The 25,063-nt window shown below is 33.4% G+C and overlaps 1 protein-coding gene and 1 pseudogene across 3 annotated transcripts; one reads left to right on the top strand and one right to left on the bottom strand.

The window, feature by feature from the left end:
* The first annotated feature begins 3,808 nt into the window (after window positions 1–3,808).
* Window positions 3,809–17,512, top strand: LOC145586397 (carboxypeptidase SOL1-like). Of its 2 annotated transcripts, XM_081643231.1 has the most exons (15): window positions 3,809–4,098; window positions 4,351–4,387; window positions 4,580–4,675; window positions 4,845–4,875; window positions 4,956–5,012; window positions 5,180–5,275; window positions 7,421–7,543; window positions 8,317–8,421; window positions 9,767–9,813; window positions 14,460–14,585; window positions 14,701–14,803; window positions 15,754–15,816; window positions 15,907–15,990; window positions 16,706–16,769; window positions 17,012–17,512. In XM_081643231.1, the coding sequence occupies exons 1-15, from the start codon at window positions 3,999–4,001 to the stop codon at window positions 17,323–17,325; spliced, it is 1,446 nt and encodes a 481-aa protein (XP_081499357.1). In that variant the 5' UTR covers window positions 3,809–3,998; the 3' UTR covers window positions 17,326–17,512. The 2 variants fall into 2 exon arrangements, with proteins under 2 accessions (XP_081499357.1, XP_081499358.1); XM_081643232.1 differs by lacking the exon at window positions 8,317–8,421.
* A 44-nt stretch (window positions 17,513–17,556) lies between these two features.
* Window positions 17,557–21,056, bottom strand: LOC145584108 (tryptophan aminotransferase-related protein 3-like; annotated as a pseudogene). Its single transcript, XR_014100336.1, has 5 exons — window positions 20,742–21,056; window positions 19,773–20,076; window positions 18,498–18,797; window positions 17,936–18,216; window positions 17,557–17,786 (listed from the first exon to the last, which is right to left on the bottom strand). The product of XR_014100336.1 is annotated as a tryptophan aminotransferase-related protein 3-like (transcript).
* Between the last annotated feature and the right edge of the window lie 4,007 nt (window positions 21,057–25,063).

A 25,063-nucleotide genomic window follows, 5' to 3' on the forward strand; every position in this document is an offset into this window, starting at 1 on the left:
CTAAAGAAATTTTACGTAGAAATTAATTTACTTGAAAATTAATTGAGCTCATTTTTTCGGAGAGGGATATTAACATATTGTTCTGTAAAAATAACATACATTTGAAAATAACAAAAAGTTGAAGCAAAATAACAAAAAGTTCAAGTAAGATAACACAATAATCTTTTACCAAAATAACAAATGATTTCAGTGAAATAACACAAGGTTTGTGTGAAATAACACAAGTTTATAGTAAAATAACACGGGCTGAGGTTTCCACAAAATAACAGTAGAACTTATCAAAATAACACATGGTTTACGTAAAGTAACACAATGTTTTAGCAAAATAACATAAGGTTATTTTAGCAAACAACAACATAAGATTTGCGTAAAATAACATAATGTTTTAGCATAACTACATAGTATTTTAATTAGTAAAATAACATATAGTTTTCATAAAATAACACAACATTATGGCAAATTCAAAAATAACATAGATTCGATTGAATCAAATCAAATTAACATATTTAGTTCAAATTAGCAGTATCATTTTCAATTAATTAAATTAAAAATAAAACAAATTAAATATACTTACTCTGTTTTGCTCATTCTTGTTCATGATTGTCGTTTCTTTATATTTTTCATGAATATAAACCATTTTTTATATAGTGAAATTGATTTTCAACTTTGATTGAGCAATTTTGGTGCTTGTTTGAGTGGTTAAAATAATAATCAAAATAAATTTTGTGGTTTTTGTTAAAAAGAATGAAGGATTTAATTATGTTAAAATGGTGGGTTGGGAAATTAAAGAGATTAAAGGTGGGGAGAGAGAGCTTTCCAAAAAAAAAAAAAAAAAAAGGTGGGGAGAGAGAAAGTAGAGAGAGAAATGAAATTGAAATTTTGCTTATTTTAAATTTATATTCATTTATATACTCTCACAGCTTTTTATGTTATTTTGTTTTAAAAGTATGTTATTTCATTTAATATGTTAAAGTACCATGAGCATGGTACTCCAGTAGTACCTAATACTAATTGGTAGCAAACACTATTTCACGCAAGTAGTATTTGTCCTAGTAAGTTAGTTGTATGAAAAGGTATGATCAATTCCTCCAAATTGCATACAAATTGGATAGATTACCTAATAATGGTGATAATGGCGGAACAAAAACTTTTTTTAAGAACTATTATGTTCAATTTTTGGTTAATTTCTTGCTTTCATATGTTTTTCTTTAGTTCTTGATACGCAAATAGTATGACACTATGACCAAACTGATTTCAATATCATATTGCTCGCATAACACATGAAACATAATTAATAAACAACACGTACGTGTTGTGCATTTAGCATTTGCTACACTTTTTGATTTAAATGATATGATGGTCTTAATCTTTCCTTATAACAAAAATAAATAATAAAAAAAGAAAAAAAATGAAGGTCTTAAACAAATAATGTTTAACACTTTTATGTATCTAACTAACCACTTTTAAAATGGGACAATGAGTAACGGGTAATGGGTAATACCAAGTAAAAAAGTTCAAAAAATTGTCTCAATAAAAAAGGCAACTTTATACCTAAGAAGGTTTGATGTACTATCATTAATCATAGACAAGGGGTGAAAATGTTAATGACATTACCTATTGCAGGACGCTGCTAAATGACCCAAGATTAGGGTCGTTCCAATCATTTTGGAAGCCCTGTTCTAAACTTAGAAATTGGGCCTAATTTTATTTTATTTATTTATTTATTTTTTTTTAACGAAATTATTATATAACAAAATTTTAAACAAAACTTAATCAGTTCAACAACTCCATGGCATGCATCTTCTTGACTTCTTGTTAACCACTTAACTTATGCCCAATTTATTATTATTATTACTAATTTACTATGAATCTTAATTTAACTTTTTTTAATTCTGAAATATAATTTGAGTATAATAACAAAGGTTATTGAAGAAAATAGGAGATTGAAATTTTGAAAAGAAATTTATAGGGGTAAAAAATTTAACCATTTGATAAACGAAAATTAAGGGGTTTAATTGTGCAAAACACGAAATCAATTTTTCCTTGAAAGCAATTCAAGATTTGAGAAAATATTCTTCATGCCCGTTGTAATTGATAGAAGGCAAAGCTTTAAATATGGAAATTGAATAATTTGGAGGTAAAACAATAAAATTAAATGAAAAAATAGGAAGGACTAGAAGGGAAGATAGAAAATTAGGAAAAAAAATTCAGAAATTTGTAGGTTGGAGCAATTCACGAAGTATGGGGAGATGAATCTAGACAATTGATTAATGATGGGAGTAAATGGAGGAAGCTAACTTTCAGCCTTTCATTGCCTGAGATCAGTTTTTTTTTTTTTTTTTTTTTTTTTTTTTTTTTTGTTTTTGTTTTTGTTTTTGTTTTTTCCTTCTTATGGCTGGGTTGGGCTTCAAAAATAGGGACCCCCAAAATTTCGAGGCCCTGTGCTAAGGGCCTGTTTGCACAGGGCCTTAATCGGGCCTGCCCAAGATGGCAAGTTAGAGTAGCTCATGTCTATCGAGAGGGGAATCGAGCGGCGGATTGGTTGGCCAATTGCGGAGTTGTTCAAGACTCTCAATTAGAATACATTAATAATGTTCCCGTAGAGCTTAGTCGTATATTAGAGGAGGATGCTAGATGTGTGGCTATGCCACGTTTTATTCCTCCGTAAGAAGTAGTTTATTTGTTTTCTTTTTTTCTTTCTCTTGGTGTTTGTACCTCTTTTGAATAAAAAAAAAAGAGAAAAAAAAAATAATCATAGACAATAGTGTTTGAGTCTTAAGGAGCAAGATATATGTTAGCTCAATTTGTAATTTAATACAGCATCAAAAATTATAGGTAATCTATTTTATTTATACAAAGTAGTTTTTTAAAAAAGGGTGAGACAGCTTTGATAATGTAAGGCTAAATGTTATATAGCTTTATAGAGTATTATATGGTTGATCTTATGGTGACTTTAGGTTGTCTCATATAAAAGAATTTAGAAAAAATCAAACAATATCATTTAGCTTAGCTAATGTAACATTGGGGATAGTATCTAGGAGTTTGAAATTGATTGGAAAATGCACGAGATAGACAAAATTGAGCTCAATTGGAACTTGAAAAATCTAATTCAACCTAATTCAAGTCAATTGTGATAGATGAACTATCAACTATCATTGAAATTGCTACAATATTAAAGAAATATTTTTCAAACATAATCATATGTTTTCAATCTAATTATTAACATAAGCCTTATTTGGCAAATGGCTGTTGGCGATTGGCTGTTGACTGGTTCACTTGGCTTGTTTGACCAGGTGGAATGTTTGTTGTTTATAATGGCTTTTGAAATTGGCTGTTTAAGCTGGCTATTTATAAAAGTGTTTGGTAAATTAATTGTTCATTGTTGGCTGTTTATTAGATAATTTGTGGGCCAATAAGTTAAAAGCCAACAAAAATAGCTACTCAAAGCAGCCTTTTTATTTTGGCTTAAAAAGCCAGCTTTTTCGCTGACTAAAACCTAATTATCAAACACATTTTTTGGCTGTTTAACCACATAAAAAAGCCAAAAGCTAACCAAAAAGCCATTTACCAAAACATGGCCATAAAATAGAGAGAAAAAATGTCTAATCGTTACAAATAATATAAAATAGAGGTAATAAAAGAATTTAAAAGAGAGTTCCACCGAATATTTTTAAGTGGTGGGAACTTTTTTTTAAAAAAAACTAATGTGTTCACGAGGTACAAGTAAATGAACAAGGCTATTTTTGAGATTTAAGAGCCCTGTAAATTCAATTGTTATAATGCATAGTCGACGTTTTAAATTCTCAAACAAGCATATTAAAAAGCTACAAAATGGCGAGCTTAGCGACTTTGACCCCCAATGCACGGGCGCATGGGCATGGGGGCATTAAGTAAGCTACAAAATGGCGTTACTTGTACTCAATGCGCTTTCTTTTTTCAAACACCGATCTGTTTAAACTTTAAACCCAACTCTCAATGAATCGTATGAACTAAAAAACATGAATTCCCTTTCTTTGTACCTACTTTCATTCATCACTATCACTCTTACTTTCTTCTGTTTCATCGACCTCGCCTTTGCTCTCACCTCTGAAATCCCAGGTAAAATCTTTCCCTTTTTCTTTTTTATTTAATTTATAATTATGGGTTCGTTTCAATTGGAGTACTTTTTGTTTTTGCACTAGTATAGAAATATATGAAATGGGCAATTGTAAACTGTGAATTAAGATAAACATGATCCCAGAATTTGAATTTGTAAAAAGGGGTGAATTAAGTTTGATGGGCAATTTTTTCTATTTATTTTTAATTATTTATGAACTGGGTTTTGATTTTTCTAATTTCAAATTTGATTAGGTAGGAGATTGTTGGATGATGAGTCCTCTAAACCCAGGTAATTTGAAGTATCATAGTTATTTTTTCTTCAGATTTTGATTATTTACTGTGTGATTTGGTTGTAATTTTGATTGATGGGTTAATTTTTTTTTTTTTTTTTTTTTTTTTTTTTTTGGCTGCACTATGTCACTGTTATCAATATTAAAGAGAGAATTTTTATTTTTTATTTATTTAATTTATATTTATGTAGGATTGATGTAACTAAAGGATACATGAGTAATCAGGATTTAGAGAATGCTATTATGGCATTTGGTGAAAGGTGCAGTAACATTTCAAGGATATACAGGTGATTGATCGGGCTTTTTGAACTAAGTCTATTTTTCGCCAAATCATTTTGGGACTAAGGCTTTGTTGTTGTTGTAAATCTTTTTTCGGTTTTTTTTATCCAACCCAAAGTTGATTTCACTGACTTGAAATTGTTCTCTCCTTGAGGGATTTTACATATTGCTGCTCAGTATTGGAAGGAGTGTCAATGGATTTCCACTGGTAGTTTTCTCTCTTGAATTGGTTTTGTTCTGTAGTGTGTTTAGCATTGACTAATGCCTGGTTGATTTGGTTTCATACAGTGGGTGATGGAAATTTCTGATAAACCAGGAAGCGAAGAGCCTGAACCTGCATTTAAGGTGAGTTGTCGATGTTTAGAAAGAGATTATTAAATGGAAGGTGGTCTTTCTGCTTGCAGTCAACAATATTTGGTGCACCTATCAAATGTATTGAATAGCGTGCAAGATGAGAGAAGGTGTATCTTTTTAACTTGCTAATTTGTTGACCTGTTTTGTCGTTGATTCAGTTCATTGGAAATGTTCATGGAGATGAACCTGTTGGACGTGAGCTTCTAATACGTCTTGCAAATTGGCTCTGTGATAATCATGTGAAGGATCCACTGGTATTTCTCCTTACATTCTGGGGTAGGCAGTTATTCGACTTTTTATCTTTGCTTTCTATTTGACTGTGTATTTTTCCAAAAATATGCTGTTGCTGTGATAAATTTTGCAAGGTAAAGAGTTCATTTAGATTATACGGAGTCATTAAAATAAAGCCTTACATAACTGAAAGATCCTTGGAAAATTCTTAGAAGAGCAACACCAATTGGATGTAGGGTAGTAAGGAACACCTTTTCTAACCCACAAATCCTATCTTACTTCCAAATCCAGCTATTTGTTTTTAACAATAATACGCTTAGAACGCCCAGACAAGCTCCTGCCTGTAAATATTTCCTCTTGAATTTCTCCCGTTGATCTCTCATAAGAGGTTTATTAATGTAATGAAAAAATGGTGAGGTCAAACCTACTAATACCAAACAATCTTCCCCAATAATATGCAACCACTTCACAATGCAAGAAAAGAAAAGTCTTTACCTACAAATTTTGATGGCACGATATACATACAAACAGGTTTTTAAGTCTGCAGGTCGTCAATATTGTTAATCCTCCCTTAGTAGATTTGATCTATTCTGAAAATATCTGAGATTTTTCCCCACAAATGCAAATGAAATGCATGTGAAATTTTCTGAGTGATTTTAGACAACATTTCCAAGTAAATGAGCCAGAAAAATACCCCTACCACATTTTACTTGATGAATGTCTCCTACTTTGAAATTCTAAAGAGGATGTACCTATATTCAAGAAGGAAATCTGGTGTTAAAGGGAAGGGAAAGAGACACATAGACCCTGCTTCCTACTTCAGTCTCCTTCTAAGAGCTGTCATCTAGTTGGGTAATGTACTGTCTTAATTTGAGATTTTATTGGCAGTTGAGCTTACAAAAGAGTAATTGGTGAAGGAAATTAAACCAAATCTGGAGGCTTAAAGGAGAAATGATATGTCAATCAAAGCTGGTGATAGAAAACAGAGTCTTCCTTTAAGTTTCTGTGGGTTTATGATAATCAATTGTAGCCAATTTGAGGAATTAAAAAGTGCATGAAGTTTCTGTGTAATACTAAGATGCGTATAGTGCAATATGGCAATCTATTTTGACCTTATGTGACTTTCATATGTATAAACCATGCACAAAAAGAGATGGTAATTATCTATTCAGGAGAAAAATAAGTTGGGAATTTGGGTGAAAATATAGATTGAGACGTGCGGTTGATTATAGGTTTAAAAAATTTAGATTGAGGTATGTAAAATTGGTTAAGAGTGAGATGTGTAAAGCTGACTGTTGTTGAATTAAGAGATGGAGAGGTAAGAAAGAGAGATTGGGTCTCTCCTCTTGTACAGCTCCTACTTAAATAGTTCATCCCCACATGTAGAGAAACTCTGTTATAAATCTGGATGTACTATGCAAATAGTACATACCCTTGTTTTTTTGCTCATTTGGAGCTCTCTCAAATGAGACAATAGAAAGGCGTAGGCTTAGATGTACAGTACATCTGGATGCACAATGGAAATCGCCCTGCAGTAAGTTGCTGGAATGTGGACTACGAATGACAGTTGTTTTGCCCATGGATCAGGTGACTGGAAACTTTTTTTGTCACCTTTCAAGTTTGAATAGCGTACTTTTACTTGTCCAGTTCCGATTTCTTATGTTTTCCATTAAGGGTGCCTTGTGAAATTCCCACATCTCACTTGCTATTTTTCATTGAAAAAAGGGAATGAGAGAAAAAGTTCTACATTTTCAGATCCTTTCTCTTTTTACAATATATATAAACATGAAATTTAAATGTGAGTGGATGAAAAGAGGTACCAAAACATCCTCTTAAAGTGACAAAGTCTACGAGCAAAAAACTTTATGTGATACTTGTGTGTTATTTATATATATGTTATGTTACTCGGACTCTTCATTTCACCTCACGTACCCGTGTCGGACCCTCGACACTCGGACATGGGTATGACACCGGACACTTCACTTTTAGTTCAAAATCATGGAAATTTTTCAAAAAAAAGCCGAGTCGGACACTTAGACACATACCCGTGTCGGACATGGGTACCCGAGTCCAAGTAACATAGTATATATGTACCTTGCCGGCCAATACACAATAGAGAAAATGAATAATGAACAGTTTGAAAATTCACGAGATTTTTGTGTTTTCAGGCAACATTTATTGTAAAAAATGTACACCTTCATATACTACCATCAATGAACCCAGATGGATATGCTCTTAGAAAAAGAGGGAATGCCAAGAATATTGATTTGAATCGAGATTTTCCTGATCAGGTATGTTTTAGTTTGGCTTTTTCATCCTCATTCTTGGGTTTGGAGTATGGACAGTTAGAGTTTTTTTTTTTAAAAGAACACCATGCTAATTATGTTTCTAAGAGTCACAAAAGTAATTTGTCTCACATTGGTTGTCATTATTCCTGTCAAATTTGACAAAATCTTTTTGGGGTGGTGCATTGCTGTTATTTCAGGTAGAATCAATAGTGCTTTTTTCTTTTTTTCCTGCCCTAAGTGATGCTTGCATGTCAATGTTCAGTCCCCTGCTCTTTGCCTAGCATCCTGTACTTATTTGTTAGCTATGAACCTATGTTTACTACAGATAATCACAAGATACATGTATCTTTTTCATGAAAAGTTTCCAGAAATCGAATGTCTTGCTTTCTTGTCTTTTTGCACAAGGACATAGAAGCGCTGTTTTTTTTTGGGGTAATTTTTTGTTAACCAGAATTTCTGGTCTTCAAGGATATATGCTGTCTTGCAACTTTATTTAGGAAGATAGTCAAATATATTGATTTTAGAGAACAAGAAGTTTCAGAATTTCATGGTAGTTATATAGCCATTGCGGTTTGATTTGGATGTTAGTAGCACCTAACTTATTCATATTTTCCCTTTTAAATAAAAGGTCTTTTCAGAATATAAGTAGACTTTGTGATTTGAAAACAACTTGAAGGAAAGATGTGTTTTTCAAGATCCATCTTGAACCAGTTTATATTTGTCTTTTCTTATGGAGCAACTGATGATGGATTTTTATGGTTAACATGGCATATTAGTTTTTCGCTATCAATGACTTGGAGGATGCAAGGCAGCCTGAAACAAAAGCAATTATGCGGTGGTTGAGAAGGATACAGTTTACAGCCTCTGCCAGTTTGCATGGGGTAGTTCCTTCTTGCCTCTTGTTTCCTTAAATATTCTGTCCATAGTATCCTACTCTGGTGTGATCATTTATCATTGAAAAAAAGAATTATATATTAATCTCCCTGTTGAAAAGCTGAATGTTTATACCGCAGTTGTTCCAAATAAATTACCATTAATAATTGTATGTTCATCTCTCTGTTGACTTATGGATATAGACTAGAATTCAAAAGTTGTACCTTTATTTCTCAGTTGGTCTATGGTTATAAAATTTTGTGAAGAGTTTGAAAAAGGTGTACATGTTCTATTCTCAGTCGATCTAGGGATATTGATTATAATTGGAAGAACGGATTATATCATGAATTGATAGGTCTTTATAAGGTTTATGAAATTTGATTATTGCTTAACATTTGATAAGAGACGAGCAATAAAAGTTAAGAACCTTCTGGTTAAGAAAAGGAAGGTAAAGGGTCTTGTGTCAAAAACCAGTTTTAATTTGTCATTAGTTCTTTGTTTGTTTCAAATTTTATTTAAAGTCTCAAATCTGTCATTTCCAGTTCCCGATAGACCCTGTCAAATTGACATAGTGTGAAATAATTAGGTATGTATTTATGGCATGCTTCTGTGTTGGCTTGGCTCTGATTAGCAAAATATTAAGATTTTAACCATTTTATTAGGTGTAAAGTACTGCATCACTTCTGACTTTCTGAGAGTCGATGAAGTGCAGATTGTTGGTTTTTTACTTCAATCCTAGCGTTGATACTGAGCTTCTTAGAACTAAATTATGTCCAACATCTCCTGGCATGTCGTTCTCTTTCACTATGTGTTGTGCCTGTCTCCCCTTGCAGGCCTTTTCATTGTTACCAACAATGCCACTTCATGTTTTATTTTAAATGTTATTATTATTTATTAGTTTTAATGTTAATAGATTTGGGCCTCGAATTGTTAAAAAATATTAAGAAGTGACCTAATTCTGGTTTGCTACTGAACTCAAAATTTTGTGACACATACTCACATGTGCTCACTAAAGGTTGGAATTCGTTAATGGGGGATGATGCTGCTGCTTATCAGAATATTATATGCGGCTTGCTGGATGGTTGATTACAGTAGGGTTTGTTTAGCATCACTGTGGTTTTTTGTTTTTTGGTTTTTGTTTTTTCAAATTATATGATATATGTCATATAATGAATTAAAATTAGTCAAACTTTTTAAAATCATGATAATTTTGAAAACTGACAACAGAAAAGTGGAAGCACCTTTTTCTTGTTTTCTGTTTTTGGTTTTTTTGTTTTTAAAAAAACAGAAAACAAAAAACGTTGCCAAACAAGTCCGTAGCGGTTTGATGTATGATTTTCCTTGATTTTGCAGGGTGCTCTTGTTGCAAATTATCCTTGGGATGGCACTCAGGATAAAAGGTATAATATTTTCTAAAATCCTTTACTGATAGATAACCTGTATTTTAGCACTGCTTGTATGTTTAGAGAGAACCATAGCACCATATGACCTACTTGTGTGTTAAGTGAACCATAGATAACCTGCTTGTGCGGTTTTAATTTCTGCAGTGAGCCAGTTAGACATCTTTCAGAAACCCTAGAGTACCCGATTCATCCATTTTATTCTGCAATGAGTAGCTTGATCTCATTTATAGATTGCTGTTTTGTTATTTAGATGTACCTTCATGTGGCAAGGTGGTACTTTCTAGATAGATTAAGGGTCAATCTGTAATTGAATAATAATGGGATGATTAAGGATAATGAGCTGGACTATAATAAACTTGACCCTTATAAAGGGTATTTTCTCCATTAAATGTGATTGGGCTTAGGACATGGGCTAATATCATTAAGGGTCAAACACTAACCAAATGATCCAAATGTTCGGCCATCCATCTTTTAAGCGATGAAGAAGCCGAAGACAATGATGATGCATAGACTATTAGGGCTTTCAAAAACAAATAATTATATGTAATGTCTAGCCCAACTTAATATCAAAATCAGATTGTTATAATTTAGTTAATTGCTTATATTAATGGTTTTTTTTTTTTAGATTATTATTTCTATAACCTCATGCTAAATGTTATCCTAAATGAATGAATGCAATTCCTACACAAAATTAGGATTTAGCATACTAAATTTCAAGGTTTACAAATTAAGGGGGACATTTGTAATACTAAGAATTATTTAGTTGACTTTTTAGAATGCAATTTGGGCTAAAATGGCGATAAAGTGGATCAAAAGCCACATTAAATTACTCTTAAAGCCAAAGAAAGACAAACAATGCAATGTGTAACAAGGCACATGCCAAACATACAAGAATTTAGGTGTCATTTGGTTGACTAAAAAAAACAATAGGAATTGAAATTCTTTTGGGGAAGTAGAAATTCCTAGGATATTCCATACAAAATGAATGAACTTAATTACGTAAGGAGACCTAGGTAAATGTATATTCTCATGGTTAATGATTAACCAAACAACTAGCATTTCCTAGGAAATCCAATTACATGGGAATATAATTTTCTAAGAAATTTGCGATTCCTACATTCAATCAACAAGACATCAATTAAGAGAGGATAGTGCCAAAATTTATTTGGACGTGGTTAGAAGATCCTCAATTTCTAGAGTTAAGTATAATAATGGGGTTTTTGGGACCTAGAGTCACTTTTCCGGCCAAATACTAATCAAAGGTGAGTTAAGAAAATAGTCCCTTAGTTAAAAAGATAGTCCCCTCAAAAAAGATAGTCCCCTATTAATATTAAAATTATTATTGATCTTTATACTTCCTCCGTTCTTTTTTTATTGCACCATAGGAGTTTAGCACAAGATTTTTGGTAGTGGAAAAAAGGATGAGAGAGAAAGGTAAAAATACAAGATTGTCCATGTGATGGTATACATAAACTAAAAAACCAAGTGTGAAAAAGTAAGGGTATATTTGGTATTTGTAGTATGAACACAAATATTTCTTTTCCTAAAATAGAAATGGTGCAATATTTGTGTTATTTCCTTAAAAGGTAAGTGGTGCAATATTTAAAAAACGGAGGAAGTATATATTTTTTTTCCATCAAAAATATAAGTTACATAAAAATAAAAATAAAAAACACAATTGGATTTCCTTATTAGGGACCAATTATTTTTCTATTTGGATGGAAATATTAATTGCTAAAAGCCTAAAATATATGAATTTTATTATACTAACGATCATTCTTTAAGAAAAAAATATGATACTAACAGGTCAAAAATAATTTCCTTTAGTTTAATTTGTGGACGTGAACTAATTTATAGTATACGGAGTATTATATATTCACTAATTAAAGTTATTACACATTAAAAAAGATAAATAAGAGCAATAATTATAGAGTAATAATTTACTCCGTATTTTTTTGTTATACGTATATAGAAAAGAGCTTGTAATTAGGAAACATTATCAATGATAAACAACTGCAAACATGGTAACTAAACCCACAATAATAAACAATCAACCAAACATAAACTTGTAATTAATCTAATTATACATAAATAAAAAAAAGAAGTATTGTCCAATTTATATACTTGTAATTAATCTAATTATATGTAAAAAATAATAAATAAAAACTTATTTCAACTTATGCTTCATATTAAAAGATAACAATAACCCCCCCCCCCCCCCCCCCCCCCCCCCTTTTTTTTTTTTACAGAGTAACCCTTTTTAATTTGCTAATGGTAGAAAAAGAAAACTTCAACTTACACATAGTTTATAGCCAGTTTATCACTTTTTAAATAGGTAATTAGTCACATATCATGACTATCGGCTGCCATCAATAGAGCTGGTGATTATTGTTTATAGGTTATGCTTATGCTTTTCCGTATTTGATATGTACATATTAGATATCAAGTTTAAGTGGTCTCAATTATAATAATGTTGAAGTCACACATAAAAAGTAAGTAATTAGTAGGTAAAAATATACAAAATCCACAAGTAGAGAGTATCATGCAATGTGAAAAAACATAATCCCTTAGTTAAAAACTTAGTCCCTTCATTTATCTTTATCCATTTCAGATTTTTAAGGACTAAGGATCTATGTTTTTTGGAAATTTGGCAAGTAATTAATGGGAAGGAACCTATGTTTTTACTCCGGTGGGTTAAAGTGTAGTTAGTTGGCCGGATTATCAACCCTAGGTCCTAAAAGGTGAAAAAAAAAAAACATTGAGGTCCCAAAAGGTGAAAAATCTAAAAACTTAGTCCCCATCTTTATACTTCAATCCAATTTCTATTAGTAGTGGCAAGCAAAATGAACATCAACCAAAAAGATACAACGATTGCTCTTTTGTAGTATTCTTTATTGTTTTTCTTAGCCTCCTCTTGGCTTAGTAAGCAGGCCTTAGTTTAGTAGGTTTTAGTGAACAACAATTGAAGAATCAACTTTCCAATTTCTTGTAACCTAGGGGTAATTTTCCTCTTTCGTTGAATGCAATTGTGAGCCTGATTTCTTTGTTTTACTCAATGACTATCACCAGTTTAATAATTTTGTTTGATTATGCTTACGAATATAGAACTCCATCCGTTTTTTAAGTGACATGGTAGCTTCCGCACAGAGTTTTAAGAGAAATGTATAGAGTGTAGGGTGATTTGTTGAAGAATTTATTATTAGGCTGTGATTTGAAAGTAATAGTAAAGATTGTAAAAGTGAGGATCATGAGAATTGAGAAGAAATAAATAATGTAAGATGAAGTAGCGGGAACCAAAAGAAAGATATAATTAAAATTAGTATAACCTTTCTTTAAAAAGAAATTGCTTGGTCTAAAAAACCGAAGGTTTAAGGGTAGTGTCACTTAAAAAAAAAAATGGAGTAACTGCTTTTATTTTATGTAAAAGTTCATAAGGTCACTTAACTGGTAATCGACAACTTTAAGAGCAGTTCGAGTACCCTAGATCCACTTGATAGGGTATTACTGATTTGTTTGTCATTGACTAACGATCATGGTTTAAAAATGTGGATGCACTGTATCAATGCGAGCGAATTATAACGTTTTGTCAAGTTTACTGTAATGAGATATCATAATTTGTTATGGTGCAAAATAATAAACCGTAATATTGGTCTATTCACCTGATAAATAGATTTTACTCAGTTGAGATAAACAGCTACAATTTCTTGATTCGCGATTTTTCCCCTTGACTCTACTGGAAACCAAAAAAAGAGAATAAAAAAGTGAGAGTAGAGAGAAAGAAACTGGTAATGATGTCTTGAGTGTGGTAGGTGAAGCCGTGAAGGTGAGGGGTAGGGAAAGTGGGTGTGAGACAACTGTCTTTTTTTCTTTTATTTATATATTTATTTTTTTAAAGAGGCAACTTAACCAACCATTCGAATTCCCACATGTTTAAAATTTTAGTGTTATCCTTTCTTATTCGAATTTCCACATGTTTAGCACATTTTTTGTTACATTTTGGGTTGCCTATCTTTTTTTCGGCTTATATGGTAAGCAGGTAATGTCATGTGGCTTTTGTTCCACTTTGTTGTCATTTTAGCCCAAATTGCGTTATAAAAAGTCAACCGAATAACTTTTAGTGTAATAATGTAATATTGTAAGATATAGTGAGAATGATATTAGTATTCGAAAGTCGTCTAATATTGTGAGTCTAGTATTAGGGAACTTACATAACGTGGTCTAATGTGATTAGGGAATGTCATTGTTAGGGGTATGATGGATGGCACTTTAGGAAGTCTAGTGTTGTTATGTTATGTGGTGTGTGTATGTATAAATATGTGATTGATTAATGATAATTACTTGTGACCAATATTGTAACCTTTTATTGGTTTCCAAAAATCTTTTTGTGAATCTAACAAGATGTCATTTGATCTGCATGGAAACATGTGGAATTGGTCTTCATTTGTTTAAATGTTTCTTAAATTTGAAGCATTTTATTCTTTCCTTTGCATGGACAGTGTAGTTTTCTTATCATATTTGTCAGCATCTTGTTATTCTTATTGTGTTCAAAAGCTAAGATTTATCTGCATAATCTTCACTTTCGATCTTGAGCCAACTTTTGTTCAAGTTTTGGGCTTGTACTCATTAATTTAATCATTATTCAGAAAGGAATACTACGCAACCCCTGATGATGAAACATTTCAGCTTTTGGCTAGTCTGTATAGTCAGTCTCACTATAACATGTCTACAAGCAAAGAGTTTCCTGGAGGTATAACCAATGGAGCAGCTTGGTGAGCCTTTGTTTAACTTCTTAAGCTAGTGGATCACATCTGCTGATTTTTTATTAGCATTTTTAGTCTTATATATGCATGTGTAATTTAACCATTTAACGAAACCCCAATGAAGGTATCCCATCTATGGAGGCATGCAAGATTGGAACTATATACATGCTGGTTGTTTTGAGTTGACATTGGAAATAAGTGACAATAAATGGCCTAATGCTAGTGAGGTGAGCTGTTATTTTTTTACCTTCTGACTATATAAATCAATAAAATTACACATTAATTAATATTATTATCTATGTGTGGTTTTTCTAGGCACTTAAAATATTGTTTTTATATTTTTTTGTAAAGATTTTTATCATAAAAAAATTTATTTTGTTTTTATGTAATTTTCTTTCCATATATTTTTTATATTCTTGTATAATCAACACTAATTTGTAAAATTGGATTCAAGATTTGTGGTGCCTTGATTCTACTTAATAACGATCCTTGATGGTATGTTTGGTTAGTATTAATATATGGTGCTAATAAGAATGAATTTTTGTATAAATCTGTAAAAAAAAAAAAAAAAAAAAAAAAAAAAAAAAAAAAAAAAAAAATTCACTTTGATGGTATGGTAGCTAGCTGATCCTAGCTCCAATTATCTCTTTTTCTTCACAAATTTACATTACCATTTGGGGGTTGTATTGGACATTTATGAAGACACAAGTTTGGGGATAAGATTACATTATTATGAACATTAGAATGTTATTTAGCTTGCCTACACTTACGGTGAGTTTGGATTGAAGGAAATGGAGGGAAAGGAAGAGAAGAGAAATGGAGAGATGAGATATTTTTCATTTGGATAACAAATGAGGTAGGAAGGGAATTGGAGGGGAGAGAAATGGAGGAATTAAATTGTAGGAAATTGATCCCTCCATCAATGGAGAGATTTGGAAGGAAAACTCACCATTCCTCCCTCCCCGCGCTTTCCCTCTCCTCCTCTTCTCCTCCCTCCCCTTCTTTTCCTTCCCCTTTCTTTATCCAAACACACTGTTAAATCCATTTGTATTGCCGTCGTATTTAACCAGTTACCAGACGGACCATCAATGATTTTCTACGTATATTTAAGTGCTTTACATTAGACAATATTAGTTACAAGCTTCCTGATCATGTTGGTTTACTCTCTGATGTGCAGCTTCCTACAATTTGGGAGTATAATAAAATGAGCATGTTAAATCTGGTGGCTGCTACTGTGAAGGTATTCTTGATATTTGTTTCATAATGTCTAATCCTTGTCCCATTTCTCATATACAGTCATTTAACTAATAAGAATTGTCTTATTTGACAGACGGGAGTCCATGGAAGGATTTTTTCATCAGATACTGGGAGGCCATTGCCAGCCTCTATCAATATCAAGGGATTTAATCAGACGGTGAGTTCTTTGCTGACTGTTTCTGTAAAATGTTTTAGACAAAAAAGCTCTAGATTAAAATCTGGAACCTCTCCTTCAACTGCACCTGCTAAAATGTTTCCTGAAATCTGTAAAGTTTACCAGTCCTACGTTTTCTTCTTTTTGAGAAGGGGGGGGGGGGGGTGTTCCTTTCTTCCACATCTTGCACTGGTGAGGCTGGGTTGCTTATTTGTAATATTATCAGATTTCGCCAACTGTGGACCCATTAGCCTATTAGGTAATTGTTCGTGATGTTGTGAAGTTCAATTTCAAATAAAGTAGTCCATGTGACGCTGATTAAAATTTTTATAAGATTTTCTTCTTTTGAGCTTCTGTCTGGTTTTTCAGATTAAACTGTAAATCACATCAAAACAAATTCCTGTCTCACCTATCCTTCTTGTGACAAGTGGTCTAATTTGCATTCACTCTGAATGAGTTATCAGAAGTCCCTTGCCCTATGATTTTTGAGCATTAGTGACGTGCTGTTTTGTCTTTGCGTCTGGCCTCTTTTTATATGTCTATTGGTAATATAGCTGCAATTATATATTTACGTATTGACTTTGCCTGGATGAAACTAATATGGTTCTTGCTTTTATAATTCATCGAGTCTGCCCATGACATGTTCGGCCCACTTAATGTCTTAGAATTTGAAATGGGTGATATGCTTTATAATACCTTTTTTTTTTCTTAATCGCAGGTGAAAGCTGGACGTCTATTTGCTGATTACCATCGTTTACTTGTACCAGGGGTCAAATATCAAGGTGTTTTGTCTGGAATCTCTATCTTCCTAGTGATTATGCTTTTCCTGTTATCCATTATTCACATATTCTGCTTTTTTATAAATTTTACTTATTTATCTACGAGTATTATGCAAATAGTGAACAGAGGAATGGCTTCTTTCTGTATCCCTCGTCTATTGGTTTTTTTTTTTTTTTTTTTTTTTTTTTTTTTTTTTTTTTTTTTTTTTTTTTTTTGGTGAAGTATACTTTGTTGTTTGTTACAGTCACAGCCTCGAGTCCAGGTTATAAGTCTAAATCGACCACTATCTTTCTCGAGGAGGGAGCCACAACAGCGGACTTTATTCTTGAACCAGAAATCAGTAGTGTGGGGAAAATAGTAGAAACTGGTTGCCCTTGCTCTGGCAGCAACAAAAATAGGCTTGAAGTGGTTGATATACTTGCTCACCCTCAAATGGAAATTTCTCTGGTCATTGTTGTTGCATTTGCGTTTCTCTTGCTTCTGTACAGAAGGAAACTCTGTTTTAGCCTTCCAAAACATAGACAATTAGCTGCGTCTAAAAGACCGACTGTTGTATGAACCTTATCTTGCTCTTTTTGACACATTAGGAAACTGTAACCTATGTTAGCACGTTACCATAGCATTGGTTGCCACAGAGCATTACCACAGGCAAGAAAAACAGCTTCGAGCAAATTCTGTATAAGCTTCATTGTAGAAATACTTAGTACATTGTAACTTTTGTATACTAATTTATCATATGTCGTTGTGAGCCAAAGTAATTCTTCCAATGACGTGTAGCAAACCAATTGATTATAACAAACTCATACGGTATTTGGAATGATTCTCAAATTCAGTAGAAACCAATATTTCTAAGTTGTACAAAAGAGAGTCGAAATCTTCTTGGCTTTTTAGCAGGCTAAGCCGTACATAGCGATCTTCAGCTTCGAATAATCGACCCCTACGACCGAGGATTCCAGCTTCTTTTAGCAGTTGATAACAATCTTCATCTTCTTCTCTCTCGCATTTCAACCATGCATATGCTGCCGTGGTCCAAGATCATTCATAACAACAAAAAAAAAATTGTTATACCTCAGGAGACGTGAAAGTCAAACTGTTGTAAATTAAATAAAACAGAGAAAGTATATGTAGACGAAACAAATTTGAAAAGTGAGAAAATATTACTCCGTACCTGGGGAAGGTTCTTTAACTCGTTGATTGAAAGAGCAGAATTGAGGAGGTATGTGTTGGAGGGAGAAGCGCGATGAAGTAGACAAGATTGCGGTTAGTCCTTCCCATCTTTCCTTCATTATTTTGTGTCCAAATTCGAATATTTCTCTTCCACCTTCATCAACGATAGTTTTCAATAGCTTCAATACTCGCAATTTAGTATCATGAGACACACCTATCGTATTATGCATCACGTAACTCTCCATTTTTTGATGTACAACCTCGTACTTCACCAATGCCCACCTACATTTCAGAGGAAATTAAAGTACCGGAGTAACTCTTCTTTATTTTCGCGTTCTATTTGTTTGATTCATCTTAATGTATGTAGTTTATATTGGCTTATAAAAGAAGTACCTAGATACATATACACGAAGTATATGACTATATGAGTGTCAAGGTTCCCTATTCTTTAATGAGTTTTATCATCACGTACATATGATTTCAAACAATATATCGATTCAAATAAATTAAGAAATTAAGCTAAAATGCGACTAATATGGATTAGAAGGAGTAGATAACTGTACCCGAATCTGCTGCCAGCATGACCAGTTAACTTGGAGATAGAAAATAGCATGAGATCTTCAGCAGCTGGAGTTGTAATAGCAGTGTAATGAGGCCAATAATTGACACGATCATGAATAGTCTTAACTGAGGGTCCTTTAAGAACACTATATTTAAATTGACCATCTGGATTGTTTGGGGATGTCACAAATTCTATAAATGTAACATTTTCATTGCTTGTTTTGTTCTTCCATAAGGATGTGTCACCTTTAAACTCGTATGCACGAGATTGAAACAACTCGATCGGTTTGGGATTTGTATATCTAAAAGAAAAAAAAATAAAAAATAATTATAATAGACAAATGTAAGTGATTAAAAATAAATGATACAGAGTAAGTGATGATGGATCTAAAAATAATACGAGTATTTAGTGAGGGTTATTAGATTAAGATTGACGGATTTCTATTTGGATTACATGGTCATCAATTTTATATCACAATCTTTAAAAAACATAATAAAATGTAAGTTTGGATTAATTGACCCTACAATCTTTAATGTGGCTTCGTCCATCATACCACAACAAACATTATGCTTATGGTATGAATGATCTCATAATTAAAATAATGATATATATAAATGCATGGTACTTGTAAAGTCATTTTTTTTTCCTTCTTGAAGAAAGGTACTTGTAAAGTACTAATTGAGGCGTGGTAAACTTTTTTTCTAATCAAATTGAGGTAGCATTTTTTTTTTTCCTCATATAAATACTACTCCCTCTGTTCCCGAAAGAACGACCCATTTGGGTTGATTACGCGGGTATTAAAAAAGTTAAATAAAAAGAAGTAAAAGTATATTGAAAAGATAAATTTACATGGGGTTTGTAAAAAAATAGAGAGAGAAAGTAATAAAATTACATGGAAAATCAAATTTTTATATGGGAAAGCTAATTTTGCACAAATATTGTTGCAAATTGGTGGGTGTTTTAATGCAAATGGGTCATTCTTTTGGAACTAAAATTAGGCCAAATGGGTCGTTCTTTCGGAGACGGAGGGAATATGTAATAATAATCTACAACTTACACTGTTATTATCTATAACCACTTTAATTAAAAGTCAAAAAGTTAAAGAGCAGAAAATAGCGGTACTAGCATGTTCCAAAGTTGTAATATGAGTCTATTGTGGTCTCGAGTGTGTCTAGACACAACACATAGGCTGAGTTACTTGAGCTCTATTTATGAAAGATCAGCACGACACGACTTTTTCTTAATAAGTTTCAAATAAAGTAATGTGGATACATACCGGGTAAAAAGGAATGGAAGCAACCACAAATGCAGGATTAGAGGAGTTAGAGGAAAGAGCATTCACAGCAGCATTAAGTAGTTGAGTAGAGCCAGTCCCAAATACAATATGCCTTCCTTCAGTTTCTGCATTTCCAACCAACTCATGCACTTTGCGAATGTACTTCTCTAGCTCCGTTGATAGCCTCCGACCGTCGTCGTCGACCGGTATGTATGTATACCCCATTCGATGCCATCCTGATACCAACACTCCACTGCTTTCCTTTTTACTCATCCAGTAAGGCTCCATATACATAGGATTCCCACTGCAAAATATTACACATAGACATAATAAAGTTACTCGTAGAATGAAAATCTAATAAGTTCATTCAAACAAGGTGTGATAAGATAAAATAAGGGTAAATAAGCTCTTGTATTATAATATATGGATTTGATATACTTGAAATATATTTTGAATAATATAACAATTACCTGAGCTAAGGATCGGAAAAGTGTAACTTAAAATAGAGTATACAGTACACTAGATACCAAAAGTTATACAACTACGGACAAAGAAAAGTGTATACTCTATTATAAGAGTAATCAATTACATGAAAGTATTGATTTATGTTACAATTAAGAGCAAGTTCTAGATTGGCTAGAAAATTTTGATTAAATAATCTAATTGAGTATTGTGTAAAAAAATTCTACTCTTAATTGTCAAATATGGTTGTTGGATTGATTTTGCTTGATTTGAGAAGATTTGTATAAGATTTTTTTTAATTTTTTGTCTTCTAAAAAGGTCTCTAATAACCAATTTATATACGAAGAGAAGTGCATGTTACGGTGGACACCAGAATTCTCGTGAGTTAACTTATAGAGTACTATTACGTATTTACGTGGTTTGTACATGGTAAATGTACATAAAAATTAGTTGTGATTGTTATGTTAGATATTGAACAAGGAAATTAAAGACCAAGAAACTCCTTACGCATCAACATCTGCAACGCATGGCAAAGAAAGAAGAGAGCAATCAGGGGCAGTGTAACAACCGTAGCACTCGCACACTGGTTTTCCATCAACAACCAGGCCATCTAAGAACGCCCTTCCATGTCCGGAACACGATATAGCCGCCATTTCCTCTGCCTCAGTTGCCGCCTCTCGTGACCAAATTAGCTGAGTACTTAGACTACTTACATCACCCCACTTTACATTCAAGTATAAACCACTAAACACAATATTTAGGATTATTGAGCAAAGCAATAAGCATAAGTGCTTAGCCATGAATGAGCACTTTTAACTTCAGAAAAAGCTAGCTCCTTCTGATTGGTCTAAATATGGATAATTAGACCCTCATAATTGAAGATGAAATCAACACTCTACCCATTATTTTATATGCCAATCAAATAAAGCAAGGTGGAGTTTTACAAATATAGATACAAAAGATTGATATTATTCACTTTTTTAATACATAGACAAAATATATACAGTTGAAAATGACATTATAGTCTTTATTGATCAATTATCAATCATTAAGCACCCCATCTTATAATATTATACCTTTGGATTCCATATAAAGTTTGACTAGGTTACTGAAGTCAATATTTATTTGATGGAATAATACTATATAGTTTCATATTTCCTCCGTTTCTTTTTAGTTGACAAGTTTGTTTAGTCACGTTTGCCAATGCACAACTTCAACCATTTATATCTTTAATTATCGATAAACAAAAATTATGAAAATTTGATATTTTGAAAATATATATTGTGACGAATCTAACAAGATCCCACATTACTATTTTTTTCATTACGTATAAAGCATAAAACACGGTCAAAAAAGAGTGTGTAAATAGTGCTAAAATCAAAAAGTGTCAACTAAAAAAAATGGAGGTAGTATTATTTACAACGATTAAACATTTAAATGTCTAATCGTTGCAAATAATATAAAGGAGAGATAATATAAAAAGGGATTTTATCACTGGTACCCTCAAAGATTTGACTTTTATCAATGGTGAACCTCATTAAGTTTTCATTATCAGCGGTGCCCCTAATATTTAAGCCTAATTGCTACAGTGATCTTTTCTCTAATCAAACGTTAACTAAACGTTAATTAAAGTCAATTTTGGCTTGTTTAAGGAGTATGGGAGATGGATATACTAAAATGCCCTTACCCTAAGTACTCCCTCCAAAATTCTTGTTATTTTCCCTCCCTTTTTTTCGATTTTTCCCTCTCTCCTCTCTTTTTTATTTAAACTTCTCTGGTTCTTGACATTTCTATCTTCTTTTCCCTACTGTTCTCTTCTCTGCTCTTCTCTTTGAAAACTCATACTCATCAATGGCTTCTTCTGGCAGGGATGAATCTTCAAGGAGAATTAGTGTTGAAGGGGCTTGGTTCAGAGGCATGAACTGCAATTGCCAACCATCAAGATATGCAGACATAAGGTTTTCGAACTCAATATCGAATCCTAGAAGGGCTTATTATAAGTGTAGGGTCTGTGATTTTTTTATGTGGGTCAGGGAAGATCAAATGCTGAGGGACAGTGGTGGAAGGCAAGGAGATGCAGCATATATACATGCATTAAGGGCTGAATTTGCAGAGTTTATGCACAAGACTGATGAATTTGCGGATTTTATGTACATGGTAGTTAAATTGGCTGTGGTGATGTATTTGGTGTTTCTTGTAGTTACTTTGAAATAGATGAAATTAGTTAATGTCTTGTAATTGTAAAACTCTAATGTAGTTGATGTTTTTTTTTGGAATAAAAACATGGGTTTATTGGGATATTTTCCATATTTTGGAATCAAGACATGAGTTGCTTTTTGACAATAAAAACTTGGGAAAATTTAGATATTTTTCATATTTTGAATAAAGAGATAGTAATTTTTTGACAGTGCAATAAAATAAGTGCATTACCAATTCACAAAGTGGCAAAAAATAAGACTTAATTGATTATAAGCAATTGATCCCAAAACAATAGGACAACTGTTTGCACAAAACATTGTTCTAAAAAAACAAGTTAATCAAGTCTAACATTTGTTCCAACACAAAAAAATTACCAGGAAAACAGGACAACTAGCATTAGCAGATTATGTTTGAAGACAAAAAAAAAGTAAGTTCCCTAAGATTATTACATCAGAAGAACAGGACAACTAGCATTAGCAGATTAGCTTCATGGCTGTGACTGAGATAGGTCTTGAGGTTGGCTTGGACATCTGAGATGAAGAGATCTCTGTTGCAGCTCCAGCAGCCTTGGACTTTGCAGCAGCTTCCTTGGCAGCATTTGATTGATCCCTCACCCTTGGATTTTTAACCACCAATGCCTCACTTGCCTTTAATTCCTTCCCAGTTAGACCTCCCTTGCAAGTCTTTTTGTTGTGGCCAAAATTACCACAGCTGCTGCATCTCACAGTTCTTGCCCTCTTGCCTGGTTGCTCTTCACCCTCTTCCCTTCTTCTGTTTCTGCTTGGCCTTCCAACACCTCTCTTCATCTTTGGTGGAGCAATCTGGGTGGGGTGGTTAGGATCAGCTGGTGGCCATTGAGAGAAGTCTGGGATAGGGTGTATGGCATGGCAGTAGACCTGCTTGTATGTCTTTGCAGAATACCAAGAGCTCACATAGTTGTGAGGATCAACTTTAGCATGAAGCATAGCCCTCACTGCATGTCTGCAGGGGATACCAGACAACTGCCAAGCTCCACATGAGCATATTTTTCTGTTGAGACTTAGAGGGAATTGAGACTTCCCCTCATGAATCTCATACTCTCCAGGACTTGACTGATATGCCCTGCATGTGCTTGTAGCTTTGCTGATTTCTCTGAGTAGCTTAGCTATTTTAGGACACAAGTCCTCATCATTCCAGTCTTGTGCCCTTTGATGCCTTGATGCAATTCTCACCATGCAAACTCTTCTAATTCCTGTTTGAGATGATAAATAAAGGTACATTAGCACACATTTCATCCAAGTCAGCAAATTGTATAGTAAGTTGTAGTTACATATACCTTCAAGGAGTGTCAAAACTGGTCTGCATCTATCTACCCCAAGGGTGGAATTGAAACTCTCAACAAAATTTGAGGTGTTGGAGTCATTGCACACATTTGGATCAAACTTATGTTTGCTCCACTTTGACTGATCACCCAAATCAGCAAACCATTTCATCACATCTGCTCCACCTTCCTTCTGTAGCCTTTCCATTGCCTTTCTGAAGCTGTAGATATTAGTGGCATTACACGCCCTCCAGAACAAAATGTACATCAAAGGCCCAGGAAAAGCTTTCTTGTAATTCCTACTCAAATGTCTGCAGCAGTACCTTCTCTTTCCATCTGGCCACACATTGGTCAAAGCAATATCTACTCCCTAACATCACATTACATACACTAGCATTAGTTATAATTACACATACTCAAAATTTAAAAAAAAAAAAAAAAAGAGAGGTAAGACTTATACCTTCTGCCTGTCAGAAATGATGGTCCAATCTTTCCTCCCTGAATCCTTAACAATGTTGTAGATTTGCCATTGAAAGTATGACCATGTCTCTTTGTCTTCTCCACTTACTATAGCATATGCTAAAGGAAATATTTCATTGTTGCCATCAATTGCAACTGCAGACAACAGTACACCCCCATAATTTCCTTTCAAATGGGCCCCATCTACTCCAATCAATGGTCTGCACCCAGCAAGGAATCCCTTCCACTGTCCAGCAAAGCTAATGAACATTGTACTGAACAAGTTAACCCTAGGTATGCTCTCACTTAAGGTCCATCCAACAAATGCCTTAGACTCTGGGTTAGTTGCACATATCATGTCAGCATACCTAGGCAAATGAGAGTAAGACTCATCATGGCCACCAAACAGCTCTTCAATCACATACTTCTTGAGCCTGTACAGTGATGCTTGTTTCATGTAGATGCCAAACCTCTGGAACAGAAGCTCATTGAGGGCCTTCCCTGGAATATCTGGTGCTGCCCTGATATCTTCCATCACCTTAGGAGCAGCCCATTTGACAGTACATATAGGGTTGTAGGTCTCTAACCCTCTGCAATTATGAACATCAGGCCATATCTTTTTAATTGCCCAGGTCTTCCCATCAGACAACCTACTGGCATGTAGTCTCCATTCACAACACTCTGCATAGCATGTGACAGTGTACCTTTTGTTGTCTGCAGCTATGACATTCAAAGCAAAACCCTCTTGCACAGCATAATCCTTAAGTGTTTCTCTCAAATGGGCCTTATCTATGAACAACATCCATGGTCTTACAGTGATTTTCCCAAACTTGACCTCTTCATACACCTCTCCCTGCCCATACAGCTTCTT

Source organism: Chenopodium album, chromosome 16 (genome assembly GCF_948465745.1).
Source record: "Chenopodium album chromosome 16, dcCheAlbu1.1, whole genome shotgun sequence".
Taxonomy (NCBI): Eukaryota; Viridiplantae; Streptophyta; class Magnoliopsida; order Caryophyllales; family Amaranthaceae; genus Chenopodium; species Chenopodium album.

Coding starts and splice junctions, on each gene's coding strand:
- LOC145586397 (XM_081643231.1), top strand. CDS start 3,999: ATGAATTCCCTTTCTTTGTACCTACTTTCATTCATCACTATCACTCTT. Junction 14,586..14,700: donor ATAACCAATGGAGCAGCTTG/GTGAGCCTTTGT, acceptor ACCCCAATGAAG/GTATCCCATCTATGGAGGCA. Junction 14,804..15,753: donor AATGGCCTAATGCTAGTGAG/GTGAGCTGTTAT, acceptor TCTGATGTGCAG/CTTCCTACAATTTGGGAGTA.